Source organism: Theobroma cacao, chromosome 7, assembly GCF_000208745.1.
Source record: "Theobroma cacao cultivar B97-61/B2 chromosome 7, Criollo_cocoa_genome_V2, whole genome shotgun sequence".
In the NCBI taxonomy this organism is placed as follows: domain Eukaryota; kingdom Viridiplantae; phylum Streptophyta; class Magnoliopsida; order Malvales; family Malvaceae; genus Theobroma; species Theobroma cacao.
The window spans coordinates 11976719-11995604 of record NC_030856.1 but is presented as its reverse complement, the minus strand read 5'-3'; the positions used below and the strand labels follow the sequence as shown (position 1 = coordinate 11995604).

General features: G+C 33.7%; 1 protein-coding gene across 2 annotated transcripts; it reads right to left on the bottom strand.

Moving 5' to 3' along the window:
- On the bottom strand, nt 15230-18415 carry LOC18594710 (UPF0481 protein At3g47200). 2 transcript variants are annotated; one of them, XM_018124109.1, is made up of 2 exons: nt 18174-18415; nt 15230-16941 (listed from the first exon to the last, which is right to left on the bottom strand). In XM_018124109.1, exon 2 carries the CDS (start codon nt 16925-16927, stop codon nt 15506-15508), a length of 1422 nt encoding a protein of 473 aa, XP_017979598.1. In that variant the 5' UTR covers nt 16928-16941; nt 18174-18415; the 3' UTR covers nt 15230-15505. The 2 variants fall into 2 exon arrangements, with proteins under 2 accessions (XP_017979598.1, XP_017979599.1); XM_018124110.1 differs by having other exon boundaries at nt 15230-16875.

Below are 18886 nucleotides of genomic sequence, written 5' to 3'. Positions count from 1 at the left end.
AACATAAATAGCAATGATCACAAATTCAAATCCGAATCTTTTTATAAAAATACATAAGAATATAAGATCATTTTTATAGCCATCTTTTAACAAATATTCACTAAGGCGATTATACCACATGCGCTTAGATTGCTTTAATCCATATATATTTATTTAATTTGATTGAATAAGTTTTCGAAAATTCAAATTTTATCCTTCAAGCAACTTAAATCTTTCGAGGATTTTCTTATAAATATCGATATCAAGTGAACCATATAAATAGGCTGTAACTACATTCATTAAATGCTTTTCAATCTTCTCATGTATTGCTAGATTAATTAAATATAGAATTATAATTACATCCATCACGAGAGAATATGTCTCTTCATAATCAATACTAGGTCTTTGGGTAAAACCTTATGCCATAGCTATTCTTTTCATCTCACAATCTCATTTTCCTCATTTTGTTTTCGAACAAATGCCCATTTAGATCCCATTGGTTTTACACCATTTGTTATATGGACTACAAGTCCAAATATTTCATGTTTTATATGTAAATTCAATTTCACCTTGATTGCATCTTTCTACATTGGCCAATCATTTCTATGTCTATATTCTTGAAAAGATGTAGGTTCAAGATCTTCATTTTCTTTCATAATATTGAGTGCTACATTATATGCAAAAATATTATCGATTTTATTTTATTTGGTTCCATCTTTTCCTTGTCATGACATAATTTATTGAGATCTTTTCATTTTCAATGATTCCATGCATTTGAATTTTTTCTAAAATTTTATCGATTACGTTAGGGGTTTCTTCTAGAGTTTTTGTTTCCCCTTTTTGACCATATTGTATATTTGCTTATTTTTTTTAGGATTTTTATCTTTAGAACCAATTGGTTTCCCACATTTTTGGCGAGCCTTGTCCTATAGAGACATCAATTCTAATAAGAGCTTTTGTAGCTGGTATATGAGATTTAGTTATTCTTTTTAGGTCAGTAAATGCATCTAGCAACTAATTAATTTGCTATATTTTGCAAATGAATTATCTTTTGAACTTCAAGTTCACATTGATACATGTGAGGATCAAAATTAAATAATGATAATATATTCCAAGAAATTTCTTTTTCCAACTGCTTACTTTTTCTCCTAATATTGGAAAAATTGATTCATAAAATGACACTTAGCAAACCTTGTCATGAATAAAGCTCCTATTAATGGTTTTATATATTTAATTATAGATGGAGATTCGTATCCAACCTATCCTCCTTTGAGGACTCATCTTTATATGTTGTGATGGAGCATTTGGGACATATATTGTACATCCAGAAATTCTTAAATAAGAAATATTTGGTTCTTGATCATAAACTAATTGTACAAGAGAGAATTTCTGATAACTTATTGGCATGATGCGTATAAATGTTGCTACATGCAAAATGACATGCCCCCAAGCAAAAATGGGAAGTTTAGTTTTCATAAGCAATGACCTTGCAATTAGTTGGAAGTATTTAATAAACAATTCTGGTGGACCATTTTGTGTATGACTATAACTAACAGGTTGTTCAACAATTATTCCAACTAATATACAATATTCATTAAAAGCTTTATATGCAAATTCACTAGCGTCGTCAAGATGAATAATCTTGATTGCATAATTAGGAAAATGTGCTCGAAATCGAATGATTTAGGCGAGTAATCTTGCAAATGCCAAATTAAAAGTTAATAATAAGTACACATGTGACTATCTGATCGATGCATCAATTAAAATCATAAAATATCTATGATAGCTCCATGACTTTCAAATCAATCTTGCATTTTGAAATGACAAAAAGAAAACGATCAAAATTCATTTAAGTCCTAGAAAATCAAGTCTAAACATCCCATAACACTTTCAAATGAGTTTGAGAAGAAAAACAATGAAAAAGGGCTTTGAAAAATGCATTCTGGTCCAAATTTATTGATACATTTGGACAAGTATTGATAGATTTTGAAATCTATTGATACATGTTCTTGAGATAAGTAAAAATTCAAAAAGTCAAACTCAATATATTGATGCATTCTCAAATGTATCAATATAAATGCAATGGAATGCTCACTACCTTAAAAGTATCACTACATTGGCAAATGTATTGATACATTTTAAAGAGAATGTCAAAACCTTTGCAGGCAAGTTCAAATGTATCGATACATTCAAAAATGTATCGATACATCATAGATGGAATTCAAAAATAAAAAAGGCAATGAATCGATATATTCACATATATATCGATACAATATAACTATTGGAGCTTTGGATGAAGAGAAGAATGGCCATTTTCACATTAAAGGCACTCCCAACTACCCTTGAAGCCTCAGCAGTTATAAATACAAGCTCTCTCAACATTTATAAAGGTTGAAATACTTTAGAACACAACTTTAAGAGAAGAATTCAGCTCAAAATTATTAAACACTCTTTGTACTCTTCTTGCATTTAAGTTTTCAATTTGTACCATCAAAAGTGCTTTTATTGCTAATTTCCTTTCTCACCAAAAATTGTACTTAATTTGTTGTCTAGTCTTTAAGAGACATCTCAACTACACCTTTACTTCTTTCTTTGTTGATTTAAGTGGTTATACCTTAACCAATTAAAAAGGTAGAGTGGTTGTGCTTTAACTATAAAAGGCATTGTAAAGTTGTGCTTAATCCATAAATGGCATAGTATCAAACTTGATTTCCATAATGGATTTTAAATTCCTTAGTAAACTTGAGGGAAGGGATGTAGGCAAGGAAGCCAAACTTCTATAAAATTGTTGTGTTGGTTTTTCTTCTTTCTTATCGCTTTAATCTCAATTTTGTTTTTCAAAATCTCTCAATTTACAACAAATCATTTGTCTTGATCATTTTCAAATTGAAAATTTGATCTAAGAGAACTTCATTTTCTCAAAATTAAAAAATGGATTTTAAAAATTATAAAAATAATCCAATTCACCCCTTCTTGGATTCAATCACATTGAGCTAATTGCACTAACAATTGGTATTAGAGCTAGGGCTCAATTTTGCTTGTCTAACAATCTTAAGTGATTTGAAAGCAAAGCTTAACGTATCAAGATGGAATCCACCTCAGCTATTCTTGGTGAAGGACACTCAACTCGAAGACTTTCTTTTTTCTCAGATAAAAACTATCCTTATTGAAAGAAAAGAATGGAGATGTTTATTCAATCAGTAGATCATTTGATGTTTGGAAAGTCATTTAGATGGTCCTTACGTTCCTACTACAGAAGTAGATGGAAAAAAAACTATAAACACTAGGAAAAAGTGGGGTGATAAATAAAAGAAGTTAATACAAACAAATTGTAAGGCTTTTAATACATTTCTTTGTTCTTTAGGTGCTAGTGAATTCAATAGAGTATCCATGTGTGAGATTGCTAAACAAATTTGGGATACCCTAGAAACAACTTATGAGGAAACAAACCAAGTAAAAGAATCTAAAATAGGACTTCTCACACATGATTATCAGCTATTTAGGATGAAAGAAAGTGAGACAATAAATCAAATGCATGAAAGCTTCACAAATATAGTTGAAAGATTAAAGGCCTTAGGTAAAGACTTTCTAAATGCTCAATTAGTCAAAAAAATACTTTATAATCTTTCCAAATCATGGAGACCAAAAGTGACAGCTATAGAAGAAGAAGCCTAAATGATTTTAAACTAGAGGAACTTATAGGATCCTTGCTCACATACAACATGACTTTAAAACATAAAAGTGCTCTAGATGATTGAAAGAAGACATTAAAAAGAAAGGGTTAGCCTTAAAATCCATAATTGAAAAAGATGAGAGGAACACAAGAGATGAAAGTAACGAAAATGAGGACATAGCAATGCTAGCCAAGAGGTTTAGTAAATTCATGAAAAGAAGCTATAGGGGTAGAAGATCCCCTAGAAGAGATATGCTAAAGGGAGAACATAGCAAAGACCACTTAATATGTTATGAATGCAAAAAATCGGGACACACTAAATATAAATGTCCAAACAAGAAGAGTGCCTCAAAGAACTTCAAGAAGAAAGCCATGGTTGCCAATTGAAGCGATAGTGACGACTCTCAAGATGAAGAAGATAAAGTTGCCAACCTTTGCTTCATGGCATTTAAAGACTTTAAGGTATGCTCTGCCTCTCATGATTCTAGTTCATGCACTTTAGATTAAGATTCATACTCATTTGATGAACTACAAGATGCATATAATGACTTAGTTCATGTGTCACGGGGGTTTTCTCTTGACTCGTGCGGCCTAGCCTTTGCCTTGCTCAAGGTCAGTTAGAAAGGCTAATAGCCTTCTCAAGTTAGTAAGTTAAGATCGATTATGGCAAGCACAAGAGAGTTGAGAGAACAAAGAAAGAGCTTTTATTGATAAAAATTCTAATACAAGAGTCATTAGTCTCAAATGAGGGGGCTCAAGGGGTTTATATAGCCTAGGACCCCTTAGAGCCATTACAAGATAGTTCTCAATGGCTAGGGGCTGTTTTGAACTCTATTGGGCCCTCTTGACGTGCCCCTGGTCTTGTTGCCAACGGTAGGCAATGGCTACCCCACTAGCCTCAAGCTAGCTAGTGTTTCCCGCTCTCTTGGTAGACTAACTTGGCAGTTCGCGCTCCCCAACTGTACGTCAGTTTGCCTGTTCTACTACATGCTTGCACACTCCGCCTGCATACTGGCCCTCGCACACTGCTTGTTTGTTGGCCCGAGCGCCTAGTCTGCTCGTTGGCCTGCGCACTCATCCACCCGTGAGTGCTGATGCCTCCGAGTCCCTCGACGCCAAGTTGAGGTTCCAGCCCTCATTGCTCACCCATCATCGAGCTGACTCGCCTACTTTCGAGCCCCAAGCCTTTGCCATCGGGCTATCCTGCCCTCCTCCACAAAAGGGGCATGACACATGCACATGGTAAGATTCTAGTTTGTGCACTTTAGACCTATTCTTATCTTTTGAGAACTACCACTTTTAGAGGTAAGAAAATAAAAAATGTATAGGTTCCAAAAGGAACAAAACCTCCACATGGTAAGAAGGTCAAATTTAAATGGGTTCCAAAAGGACTCAAAGACACTAACTCATCAAGGCCATCACAATACGGAACTTCTCAACATAAAGTGTGGTTTCCATCACAGTTCATATAAATATTCACAAGTTTAAATAATTATAATTCGGCATGTATCTCGTGCCTAAATTGTTATAGGCCATTCACCATAGCTTATCATTCACAATGTACCCATATCCATGGCTCAACATAATGTGCAAAAGCATAAACCAATATATCAACATTATTTATATACCCAAGTTCAATATTAACAATTATCAAAACGACTTGACTTGACACACTACTGAGTGTACAACATTGGAAGGCTAGAAAGAAGGCTCTACCACTCCTACCAAGTATGAGCTGGGCTATCACTCCATAAGTTGCCTAGACAAGCAATCTACTGATCTGAAACAAAATAGGAGAAATAAACAGGTGAGTCACAATGACTCCGTAAGCAAATACGGGGAAAGGGATAAGCCAAGGGATAAGCTAGGAGATAAGAGTTTTGCAATAAACTATAAATTTACAAAACTAGATGATAATCCATCCAATAACATAAGGTGCATTTAAAACTCAAAATGCATAGAATATAATAACATAATCAAGCTCAACTTACAAAACCTTTGCAAAGAGATAATGAAAAGAAAATCCTCAAACCTTAGAGTTCAACATTAAACATTCAAGTCAAGAATGTATCATACATACAACAACTAACCTCATATTTCCCATATAGACACAACAGTCATTGATCGCCAATCTTAGGTATCATAATATTTAATATGCAAATAAAGCGGCAATGCATGCCATTAAATAAGTCATGGGGAGAATGGGTACCTTCACCTAAATTCATCCCTATGGTAATCTTACCCCCACACTAAGACTAAAGCTATCACAAAAAGGGGAAACGGATGGTACTGTACCCAAGCTTATCCCTGTGGTATTCTTACCCCCATAATGGGACTAGAGCTAAACATACACATTATGGAGACTTACTCAATCCGCATTCCAATATCATATAATTCACCGTTACCATAAATAGTGGAGAATTTCTCAATCCACGTTTACAACATCATATCATTCACAATTCATACCATAGTGGAGATTTTCTAAATCCACATTCAAATTTCCTTATGATTGATAATTCATATAATAGTAGAGATCTTCTTAATCCATATTCGCATTACTCACAAACCAAGAGTATATAAATCATTCACAGTCAAGCTAGTTCAATCACACACACACACACACATATATCTCGTATCCATACTAGCCCAAAGGTTGGAGTAATCGAGTGGACTACAAACATGAAAGGGTTTGTCCCTTCTTGTTGCAAACTACTACATGTAGGTATTTACATATACATAATAGTTTTGTAAGCCATTCTCAGATTATTATCACATCCAAAAATACCTTTTTCCTCAATAAATATTCATGGGAAAATTTCATGCTAATCAATCAATCATCAATCCTTCAAATCGTGTTTTCAACTTTACATACTAAAACAGTTTCAAAATGGTATATCCACTCACTTTATAGGAAGCTCAATTACAACTTTGATTCGGTCAAATCTTGTGTGTTTTCAAGCATTCCTATCACACAACAATCATACAAATCAATTTCTAAACTAATAATCTTGGAATAATTAGTCTAACAACTTTTGAAATCTATTCACTTTTAACCATAGCCATTTTCTCTCTTTAAACCCATTCTAAAATGCTAAAATCCACTACCCTTAGCTTATAGAAGCTTAAATGTTGAAGAAAATTACAGAAACGTTAGCTTTAATCCTTAACAGAAAGTTCAGGGCATAAAACATAAATTTCCAACATTAAAAAAGATGATTTTTGCTCAAAAATGGATTGTAAGGGTTTTAGAGAGGGTTTGCTTTTTAAAAATATGGTGGAGGGTTACAAAATCTTAAGAAATGTGATATATTTATAGTGTGGCTCATAAAAATACCATTTTACCCTTTTTTTTAAGATTACATCATCTATCGATAACTTGTGCTCATCTATCGATAAATTAGCCTAAAATTCCTTTTAAAAAACCCTCAGATTTTCATCTATCGATAAACTCAAAAATCTATCAATAGTTAGAATCATCTATTGATAAATGATGATCATCTATTGATAAATATTCATGAAAATGCATTTATGGGTTCAATAAAGAACATTTACCAATAGATGACGAGCATTTATCGATAGATCAGCTCAATAAGCTAGATATCAAGTTGAAAACTTGTCCAAATGGGCTCTATTTGAAACCAAACTTTGTACATCATCTAAAAACATTAAAACATGAATGTTTTAAGTTAAAAACTTGAAATCAAGTGTATAAAACACAATTTCACTTAGCTCATCTAAGGATTTCCCATCTTAACTAAGTAAATGAAGGTAGGATTTCACATGCTCCCCATTTATGAAATTTCATCCTCGAATTTAACTAATGTACTAACCTTTGCTGAATCAAAGGCGAGTAACAAGTGCACTTGTCATCCTCGGTCTCCTAAGTAACCTCCTTGCTCGTGTGGTTATGCCATTGTACCTTGGCTAAGCATACCTCTTGGAGTGTAACTTCTTCACTTGCTTATCCAATATTGCTACCTATACCTCCTCAAAACTCAAGCCATCCCTCAACTATAAAATCTCATGTTGAATCACATGCGAAAGATTTGGTTGGTACTTCTTTACTACTTATACGTGAAACACGGGATGAGCACTAGCAAGGTCCGACTAAAGTGCTAAACAATAAGCCACCATGCCAACTCTCTCAAGGATATCAAATGGTGCAATGTACCTTGAGCTCAACTTGCCCTTTTTCCCAAATTTCATAATGCCTTTGGTCGGTGAAAACCTTAAAAACACATGGTTACCAACCCTAAACTCCAACTTTTGACGTTTATGGTCAGTATATGACTTTTAGTGACTTTGCACAATCAACATCCTCTCTGTAATCAACTAGATTTTGTTGGTGGTCTCTTAGACTAGATCTGGTCCAACAAGGTTTCTCTCACCAACTTTAAACCAACATATGGGTGATCTACGTCTCTATCCATGCAAAGCCTCGTAAGAAGACATCTAGATACTTGATTGGAAGCCATTGTTATAAGCAAACTTTACTAATAGCAAGTGTCGATCCCAAGCAACTCTAAAGTCCATGACACAAGCTTTTAATATATCCTCCAAAGCTTGTATAGTCCTCTCCGATTGCCGATCAGTTTATAAGTGGAAAACAGTACTAAAGTTTAACTTTGTTGCCAAAGCTTTCTGCACTTTCCCCTAAAATCCATTAATGAACTATGTACCTCTATTAGACACTATAGTGACTAGAACTCTGTGCAATTACACTATTTCATCAATGTACAACCTAGCATACTGTGCTATTCCATAAGTGGTCTTAACCGATTAGAAATGGGTGGACTTAGTTAGTTTATTCACAATCAGCCAGATAAAGCCACACCCCTTACCTCGTAAAGGGTAGCGCAGTCATGAAATTGTTGTTTCATTTTCTACCCATGCAAGTATACGTATCACAAAGATAATATAGAGATGAGTAGAGTGTCAATCCCACAAAGAATTGAATTAATTCTTACTATTAACTATTAAAATTGTAACACCTTAATCTTATCCAAATAATTAATTTAAAATTATTAAAAAAAATTAAAACTAATAAACTAAAACTAAATTTAAATAATAAATTTATTTTATAAAACTCACTTAACTACTAGACCTAAGATTATGATGTGTCTCAACACTTTATCTAATTATTTTCTCTCTCTTTTAACTTAGTTTAATGGATTAAGTTGCTAACCTAGAGCCCTGAATTATGTAAAAGTCTCTGTCGAGTTTCTCATAAAAATACCTATCCCAATTAATTCACTATATGTCTATGCAAATTTTATTGAAGAAAGATTCATTAAGTTCGTGCTTTAATTTTGACTACGTATGGCTTATAGGTGTATGTCTATCTTATATGCAAATCAAACCACCTAATCAACTAAGTGCATTTGATCATGCGCTATTCTATTCAAGGTCTACCTAAATCTCCTTCGTCAAGGTTTAACCTAGGTTTCCAATTCAATTTAATTGGTGATCAGGCAATAGAAGCGTTAAGAACAAAATAAAATAAACAACTTAAATCCATCAAACATAAGTAAAAGAGAGGTAAATAATTCAGACTATATATTGAGTTCAATCATAATCTTGGATAAAAAGTTTAGTTCCTCATTAAGTTACATATCATCATCAAATAAAATTTAAATATTAAAAACAAAACTAAGAAAATAAAAGAATAACAAAAAGATAGAAAAACTCAAGAATTGTATTCTTGATCTCCAAATCTCCTTGAATCCTTCAAATTTTTCTTAGCTTCAATAACTTTGTGGCTTGAATCTTAGCTATCTATTTGGTGTTTCGTTCTCCTTTCCCAAAAGTACTCCGAAAGGTTATTTTTATAGGGCTTTGAAGTTAGGCCAAGTTGGGTGAAGGAAAAAGTCAATTTCAGCTGGGATTTCCTCATTAGACTATGTGGGTCGTGACCTTACCCAATTAATTAACAGAAATCGTAGTTACTCTAGGACTGCTACAGTATTTCAAATTCAACAACATTTTTGACCATCTTCCAAGCCAAATTGGGCAAAGTGTAAGTACTTCAATTGTAGATATTTCTCTTATTTTTCCAATGGTCCAAGAATCAGTTCGTTTGGAGTTCTGTAGAGAGATTTATGGTCAAAATACCAAAACATATGCAGTGAAAGTCTACACCTTGAAATTGCTCTCCTTCTTCCATTAAAATTCTTTTTTCATCAAACATCTACAAAAGCATAAAAAAATCAATAACAACTTATATTAACCACATTAACACCAATTACGTATAAAATTTACTAAGATTATATTGACTCACCTAAATTAGTTAATTTAAAATAATTAAATAAAATATACTAATTTTTATGTATTACTACAAGAATTAAGCTAAAATATTATCAAAATTATGTCCAAATAACTCTATATCATAGAATTATCAAAAATCCATAAAGATATGTTTCGACTTCCACTCAAGAACAGGTAACGGCTGTAATAATTCGACAAACCTCTAATGTTCTACCTTAACTTGTTGACACACTAGGCATTTAGCATTTAGCCACAAACTCAGCTGCATCCCTCTTAAGATATTTTGCCACATGGGCCTTATCCAAAATCTCTCATCTCAAGTCATCAATATCTAGCATGTAAACTCTAGATCCATATCTAAGTAATCCATCAGTGGCTGTAGTGAACATTCGTCTTTTCCTCCCTTAAGGATCTTCTGATGCTTTCGTAATGAAATCATCCTTGCCTTGGGATTTGGGTCTAACTCTAAAATGGGTTAGCAATGCCTCATGATCATTAACCTCAAATCAGATGCCCATATTGCCTAGGTCGTGCATACACTGCACCAATGATCTCCTCTCAATTGAGATGTGGGCTAAACTCCCCATAGATTTCTGACTTAAAGCATTTGCCACCACATTGGCTTTGTTAGGGTAATACAATATAGTACAATCATAATCTTTTAGCAATGCCATCCACTATCATTGCCTAAGATTGAGATCTCGTTACTCAAATATATATATATTTCAAACTTTTTGTGATCTGTGTAAATCTCACAAGCCTCACCACACAAATAATGCCTCCAGATCTTTAAGGGAAAGACTATGGTCGTCATCTCTAAATCATGTGTGGGGTAATTCTGCTCATTCTTCTTGAGCTGTCTAGACACGTATGCAATCACATTACCATGGTGCATATAAAACACATGGAGTCAACAAGAATGACTACGATCTTTGTGCCCTTCTACACAACCCTACTGTTACTAGTAAATGTTCAAACACATGGAAAAATATTAGTTTTCCTTTAATGCCTATTGATAAACATTTCTTGCAGGTAACAACTAACTTGGGATTTGTTGTAGGTGATGGGCAATTCATTTCATTCTGGCATGATCCATAGGTAGAAAATTTGACTTTGAAAAATGAATTTCCAAGGATATATGCATTAGCGATACATAAGGATAAGAAGCTTTGTGATTATGGAAGCTGGACTAATGATGGATGGTAGTGGTAGAATAAACTTCGTAGACAACTTTTTAGATGGGAATGTCAGCAATGGACAAGGATGTGGAGTATTATCAGAGAATTTACACTTGGAAATAATTTTAAATAAGTTATATTATGTAATTAGTCCTTCTACTCTACAAAAAAAAATTATGAATTTAGTCTCTAAATAATAATTTGTGTAAATTGAGTCCTTATACTTTGTCAATTTGTTAAATTCAATCCTTAACTCTAACACTGTTAAATACATTGACGTGGCACTTTTTGTTTTCTATGTGCTGACATGACAAAATGCTAACATGGCACATACTGATGGACAAATTCCAATTTTAACCCCAAAACACTATAATTTTCTTAATTTTCTTGTTAATCTGTGTTAAACAAAATTTTTTTAGTTACAGGTTAGTTGCTACTACTGGTGGCAATCTGGCTTCCCCCTCACCGGTCACACATTCAGAACTTGTGATAGCTGAGTGCTGTTGACGGCTAATTAGAAAATAGGTTTTGTTTCCTTTGTGTCCAGATATAGTTGCAATCATGCTGTAATAATACAACAAACTTATAAACAAAAGAGTGATTTTTCAAATTCCAATCCCTTTATCTCCCTTTTGTGGTTCTGTGCAGCCAAAATTAAATAAAAAACAAGTGAAATACTTGTTTTTCTTTGTTTCAAATCTATGGAATCACAAATTAAGGCTAATCTATAATTGATATACAAGCCTATATAAACGCAAATAAAGTAGCTAAACCTTGATCCACAGTTGTTTGAAGCTTATTATAAGCCATAAGGACCTTTTGGTTGCATGTGCATGTTCCCTTTCCCCTCGTAAAGACCTCACCATCCAAGTCTATGATCCCGTCCTTCATTGGATCCTCAACACATGGACTGGGCTCCAATGCAAATGCCTTCACTTGTAGTTTGTCAAAGAACATACAAGACATGGATGGCTTTATCACCAAAGAGCGGATTAATCCTTAAAAGTATTACTTCTCTTTTAATTTTCTTGTTAGTCTATGTTTTTTTTTTTTTGAAAAAGCCTTATTAGTCTATGTTAAATGTATCTCTTAGGGTTAAGGTGTTTTTGATGTTAAAATTTCGGGTTTGTGCATTAGTATATGCTGTGTTAGCATTTTGTCAAGTCAACACACTACCAATGCCATGTTACCAAAGGGTACAACATTAGTTTGGTTAAAATACCATGTCAACATACATAATGGTAAAATTTAACAGTTTTAGAATTAGGGACTGAAATTAACAAATTAATAAAGTACAAAAACTCAATTTACATGTATTATTGTATAGGGACTAAATTCATATTTTTTGGTAGAGTATAAGGACTAATTATATAATTTAACTTTTTAAAGATAATATTATCTGAAAGCTTAGACCAAGTGGTACGTTCACTTCTAAATCCTTTTGCCATCTTGCTTGCAACCAATATTTTGTAAACAGAGAACTATGGAAGAAAATCTAGATAGGCTACGCTCCATAAGAGTTTGAGGTTTTCGCTTGGTAATTAATGTGGCAAAGAGTGGCTGTCAAATATGAATTGGCTAGGCCGAAATTAATTAATGACAATCAAGTGAATTGTGTTCTTTGTAATGCTAAACCCAAAACTGTTTCTCAATTATTTTTCACATGCGAAATGACATGGAGATCATATGGAGTCTATGGTGTCGGGAATGGGAGATTCAATGGGTTACATATAAAAGTCCAAGTCATTTCTTTTGGCATGGAGATCCCTATGTACTTCTGGGGATAACCTTAAGCATGGATTTTGTCTTTTTATGCTATTGTTTGGACAATTTGACTTCTCCATAAAGGAGATCTTGTTTAATGGGAAATCATGGGATAATCTGCAAGTCCATGATCTCATTAAAATAAGGGTGGCCACTTGGTCTAAAGCAAAATGGTCAAACATAGTTGAGAGGATTGATGATATGGTTTGAATACCTCATAGACTAGTGATGTCACACAAAATTAATCCAAGGTGCAAAGAAATTCAATGGATAGCCCCTTTAGAATGTTGAGTTCAATTTAATGTGGATCGTGCGTCTTCAAGTAATCCGAGATTAACTGGTATTGGTGGAGTATTGTTAGATAATAATGGGGTTATGTTAATGAAGTTCTCATGTTCAATCAGTGATTGTGACTCTAATTTTGCTGAGTTACAAGCTATCAATAAGGCCTTTCATCTCTTTTTTAGTTACAGGAGAAATTCAATATTAAATCTCTGGATAGAAAGTGATTCTACAAATATTGTTTCATGGATTAATAACTATGAGAGAGCTCCATGGCGGTGTAGGCTATGTATAATTCAAATTTTAAGCTTGCAAACGTTAGTCAAGTATTGGAAAATCATCCATATTAGGAGAGAAAGGAATGAGGAAGCGGATAAACTTGCAAGAGATGGTGTTGGTTGGGAAGAGGGACTCTTTCAAATTATGGAGTCCAGTGTTTGATTTTGTAGAGATTGTTATTTGCTTAGCTAGGAGTCCGACTTTAGTGATTTCTCGTCGGAGGAAGTGTAGGAGGATGAAGCAAATTTGTATTTACTGCTGCGTCCTCCAAAAGCAAATTTCAGACATGGATTTTGTTTAGACATTAAAAGATACCGTGAAATTTATGTCTGAATTTGGCTTGGGCGGTGTGATTTGACAACATGATTTGGTTTGGCTTTGGACGTGGAAGTAAGCTGTATTCGGAAATTAAAGGCAACTGTGTTTATTACTTCAGCAATAAAATTGCATACTTCTCAAAAAAAAATATTTATATTTATTTCTTAATATTATAAATTTTTTACACCTAAATATTTACCCTTCTACTAACAGATTATGGCAGCCGTTTTTGTTTTTCGACTTATATAATAATTAAAATAGTTATACTATAGTCTCCTTTTTTTTTAATCATCCAATTCCACCATAACTTTGATTTTTTATATTTATTATATTTAAAAAATAAATAAAAAAATAAATGGTATACATTTTATAGGCAAGGTTGATAGAAATGTGGGGAATGAAATTTCCTAATCAATTCACCCTGCAATGAACAAGAAAATCTTTATTGAACATCTATAACTTTTATTTTTTCTTACATAATAATTTTTAATAATCTTTTTATCTTTTATAATTAAAAACTATAATTTATAGATGCAAAATTTTTTAAAAAAAAATATGAAATACACTAAGATCAAGGTATTTTTCTTGCTCTTTTAAAAGTAGTCATCAAATTTGAAAGGGAATTAAACCTGTAAATTTCATAATTTGCAATAATATAATGGTAGACATTAAATACTCTTTTAATTACCACATAGTATTGAATAATGAACACCCTTTTATTTCATGTCCTCCTATTGCTTCCAATTTCTTACTTCCTTAGCCCCTTATTTCAAGAAGCAGAAATTTCTCTGTTTCATGTCTTCTCATAGTTGGCATCACTAGGTAATCTCCCTCTCTCTATTCTTGGTTTAAGATATTGACATGGCTGTATCTCTAATTTCTCTTTTTCTTCTTACTAGTACATTAAAGAGTGGGCTTTCTACCCTCGTACGATACTTCTAACAGCCCTGTCTCCTTCTTTCCGCTGCTGCCTCTCCTTTTTACATCCTTTTTCTACTCTTGTGCGCCATGCTACTCTCTAGGTTGTCATTCAAATTCAAATAATACTGGCATTCCTTGCTTCCTTTCTTTACCAATATGCCCCCCTCAAACACAAGATTTCTAATCATTACATATACAGTACCGTTATTTGCCCTGCTCCAGTTGATAATCATTTGCACTATCAAATATAGAAAGAAGTTCATCACGAGAGTTTCCACTTCTTCAACGTTGGTGTGGACGGTGCATGCCTTTTTAGATAAGGAATGTGGCCTAAAAGACACCCCATGAACAACAATAAAGATGCATGCTCAAATTCTAAATCTTTGGAAGACACTTCAAGACGTGCTTCTGGTATTTTCCTCATTTTTTAAGATTATTTGTTAAAACGTCCCTTATGTAATGTATAATGGGTTATTCAATGGAAATGAATGGACTCTGTAACTGCATCTGGTTAAGTTCGTAAGGGAGGGAGCAAAGCAAGCCTCTGTTTCGGGTTAGCAAAACAGGGATGAACAGAGGAAATTCCTAAACAAGGTTTCTTCATAGATTCATGATTCAGATTACTTCAAACATATATACATATGATGACTACATGGTAATCATCGACACAAGACTTGTATATGGAAGGAATTACAAGTGTAAAACAGGTTCATATAGTAACCATGCAAGGTTACACATTTTCATCTACTTACCCCATGCAGACGCACACTAAAGAACATTGTTGTCTCAATAGCACACGTGTCATGCTGTCCACTTAGACTCGATGCAAGCATTACTTGCAACACATCTAAAGGGAAATGACAGCACATATGGTTTGTATTAAAGTAAGCACAAGGAGGACAACTGCAGCAATTGTGGCAACACCTCTCCAGAGAGTTGAGAAATACTGCAGTCTGAGAATTGCTATCCAGCTATGACGGCGAACTGCATTGTAAGCATTGAGCTTCCAAAAAATATCAGAGTAGTGGTTCTTTTCCATTGGAATAACATGCTTGCACAATTTGTTGAATAGACTTACCACTGCTTTATGGCTGCCAAGCTGGTTGATGAGAATTCTTTTTCGAACGAGTAAATCCACGTCTTCAGTAGACTTGATGAGATATTCCATTAGAAAAATATAGTCACAAATGAGAGTTTCATGTGGATAGTAGCGTTGCTCCCAAGCCATGAGATTTCGGAAAAATGATTCCGTTAACTCATCAAGTCTCAAAGGGGGGATTTTCAACTCTCCGTTGTTTTGGTTGAATTCTATGTCGAGTAAGCATCTGTTTGTGGTCACTTTAAACTTCACCCCTGCTTCACGCAGCAGAACTGCACTGTATAAATATTCACCTTGCCCTTGGCCCGCCTCTAGGCTTTCTTCTGGCTTTTTGGATGATGGTAGCAATGAATATGGTGGTAGCTGAAGTGTTCTTAGCAAGTCTGTGAAATGTTTAGCGTCCTCCAGCTTAGCTCTACCATGGCAAACGCTTGGTGCCTGAATGGATGTGTGCTGGTTGTAATAAGGGCCGAAGAAGTGACAGGTAAGATGAAGAAAGGAAGGGAAGTCGGGATTACCACCAAAGGCAAATTCATATAGTTCTTTAAGAATAAAGAAGGGCAGTTGATTTTCAGCCAAGAACAAGTCTCGCCGGATATTGTGCATCTTCCCTGGCCCATCGAGGATAAAATCGCCTTCCTCTCTCCATTTCTTGTTGTAGGCTCTCAAGAAGAGTTCAATGATGAAGCTTGCATCCACTAAAATCATCTCAATGAAAAATCCGGGATGGCCTTCTATGGATGCCTGTTCGATCGTTCCTAGGTACTGAGAATAACATCGGCAATGGGTTATTTCATAACAACCATTGATTCGGTCTGCGGAGTCTTTGATCAATTTGCAAAAATCCTTCAAGCTAGCTGTCTTCTCAGCTTTCTGGAGAAACGAGGCCAAATATATCCGCTTTTGCATTTCGATTTCCATTAAAAACTCTCCTTCCCTATAAGGACAAAGATGACCAATGATGACAAAATTCGGTTTGTAGGCTTCTTTATTTACTTCACGAAGTAAAGGGTCGGTACAGAAGATAAGACGATCTTGCATCAAGGGACGCTGAGAATAGGACTTCACAACGTCAAACTTGGAATGAATCCGTTCCGCAACATAGAGCAGTTCTTGTTCTGAAGAATTATTTTCTATATCAGCCTCATGGTTTCTTGGAACATTTTCCATGTTTAATTTCCCACCTTAGCATCCAGACAAACTTAGAGTTAAAAAAACATATATAGGATAAATTCTATCTAAATTCAGGAAACGAATTCCTAGTTAGCTGAGAAGTAAGAAGAAAGTAGTTGTATTTTGGGAAAGAAAAAAACAAGTTAAATTATTTATTAAAAAACTGCAATTCAAGTGCAAATTAGTAGTGATAATCTTAACCATTAGAACCAAAATATTAAACATATTTTAGTATTATTAATTAGCACCAAATATCTGTAAATGTGATATAACTTGATGGTTTGTATTATTTCTAATACTAGAGTAAGTGTAGCCTTTAGCATTCCACTTGTTGAGCTTTTACTATTTTTTTTTAAAAAAATTCTTTATGTGCATCTCTACTTTTCCTTTGTGATAAAAATTAAACAAAAGGATTACCTTCAGGAAGGCTACTTCAAATATTCAATATGATATAACAAAAAAAAGTGCAATGCATACTCAAGATTGACATTAGTTGAAATGGTCATTGATTCTATTAATACCATGGTCCAAAAATAATTATGTGTCACTAATTCAGTCACTAAAAAACACATCATTTGCATTCCATAGACGAGTAATTATAATTTCCTTCCTCACGAAAACAAAGTTTCCACTACCTTCTTAATATATACTCACAAAAATAAATAATAAATAAAAAACACAATCTAAATAACAAAATATCAATTACATGAAACCATAGTGACATAATGTTAATACTTGACTTAGTTCAATACGAATTCTATCAGAGATGGGTTGAAATCACTCTTAATAAAGTTCTAAGAAAGTTGAATTGTAATCTTTTTTTCCTTTGAAAAGCATAGTCACTTGTAATAATAGAATGAAGTGAAAACAAAAAATGTCGGCTGAAGTCTGTAGCCTTAAAACATCAGGCTGGAGACTTAGACCGGCATTAGAGGCACCATTCTTACAGGATGGTGGACGGAATCATCCACCAAGCCGGTAAACCCGAAACAGTAGTATGTAACAGACACCATATCACAGAGAGTGGGCAAAACAAAAGCCAGGAACCTGCAATCCGAAAAACAGTGCACAACCCATCCCAAAAACCCTTACTTCCCGAATTGTAATCTACCAATTTCTTTTTTTTTTTTTTTGGACCAGAAATTCAATTTAAGAAGAATTGAAGATCTGAGAAATGCAAAAGTAGTAAGGAGCAATATGTTAGATCCAGTAGAAGATAAGAAGAACATGTTAAATGAAGTACCTCTTGTTGTTGTAGTGTACTACTCCAATGTCTATGAACAAAAACACTAGATCCCTGGAGAGTAGCTTCTTCTTGGACAACAGATGGCGAAGCCAACAAAATTTGAAGAAGGCTGAATTTCTCTTCCTATTCGTGAATATCTGCGCTCCCATTAATCAACATATATGTAGAAACTTGTATGAATATCGTCCATTGACCTCCCTTTGCTAGTCATATTTTATTCATAGAATTAGAATGTTACATCAAAGAAGGTGGCTAGCTTTAGTACCACTACTTTTTCCTATATTTATTTTCTTAATAGTCTATCGATTGACTCGAAATATATTTAAGTCGTGGTTTTTTTTTAATATTTTTCCTATTGTTTTGCTTTTTATGTTCTTAGTGGGTTCCACTATATTATTTCAACTTTTTGTTTATGGCTGATATGCGTTTGAAATGTATAGATCATGTCTTTTCATTATTTGTTCAGTTTTGTACAGGGAAAATTAAGATTATTGGATGTTGGAAAGGGTGGTCATATACAAATAACAAATTGGTTGGTCCTTTTTGTTTATGTACAGGTACTATATTCAATGAAATACATATACTTTAAAAAAAATAATATTTCTTTGCGATTGAAAAAAATGAAAAAAAGAAATATATCCATTATTTGTCTTCAATAGGGGCAAGGTTTGATTGAACTTGGGTTGGATGGTCTTAAAAGGCAAATCCAA

Excerpts from the sequence above, each read along its gene's own strand:
- LOC18594710 (XM_018124109.1), bottom strand. The coding sequence starts at position 16,927 with ATGGAAAATGTTCCAAGAAACCATGAGGCTGATATAGAAAATAATTCT.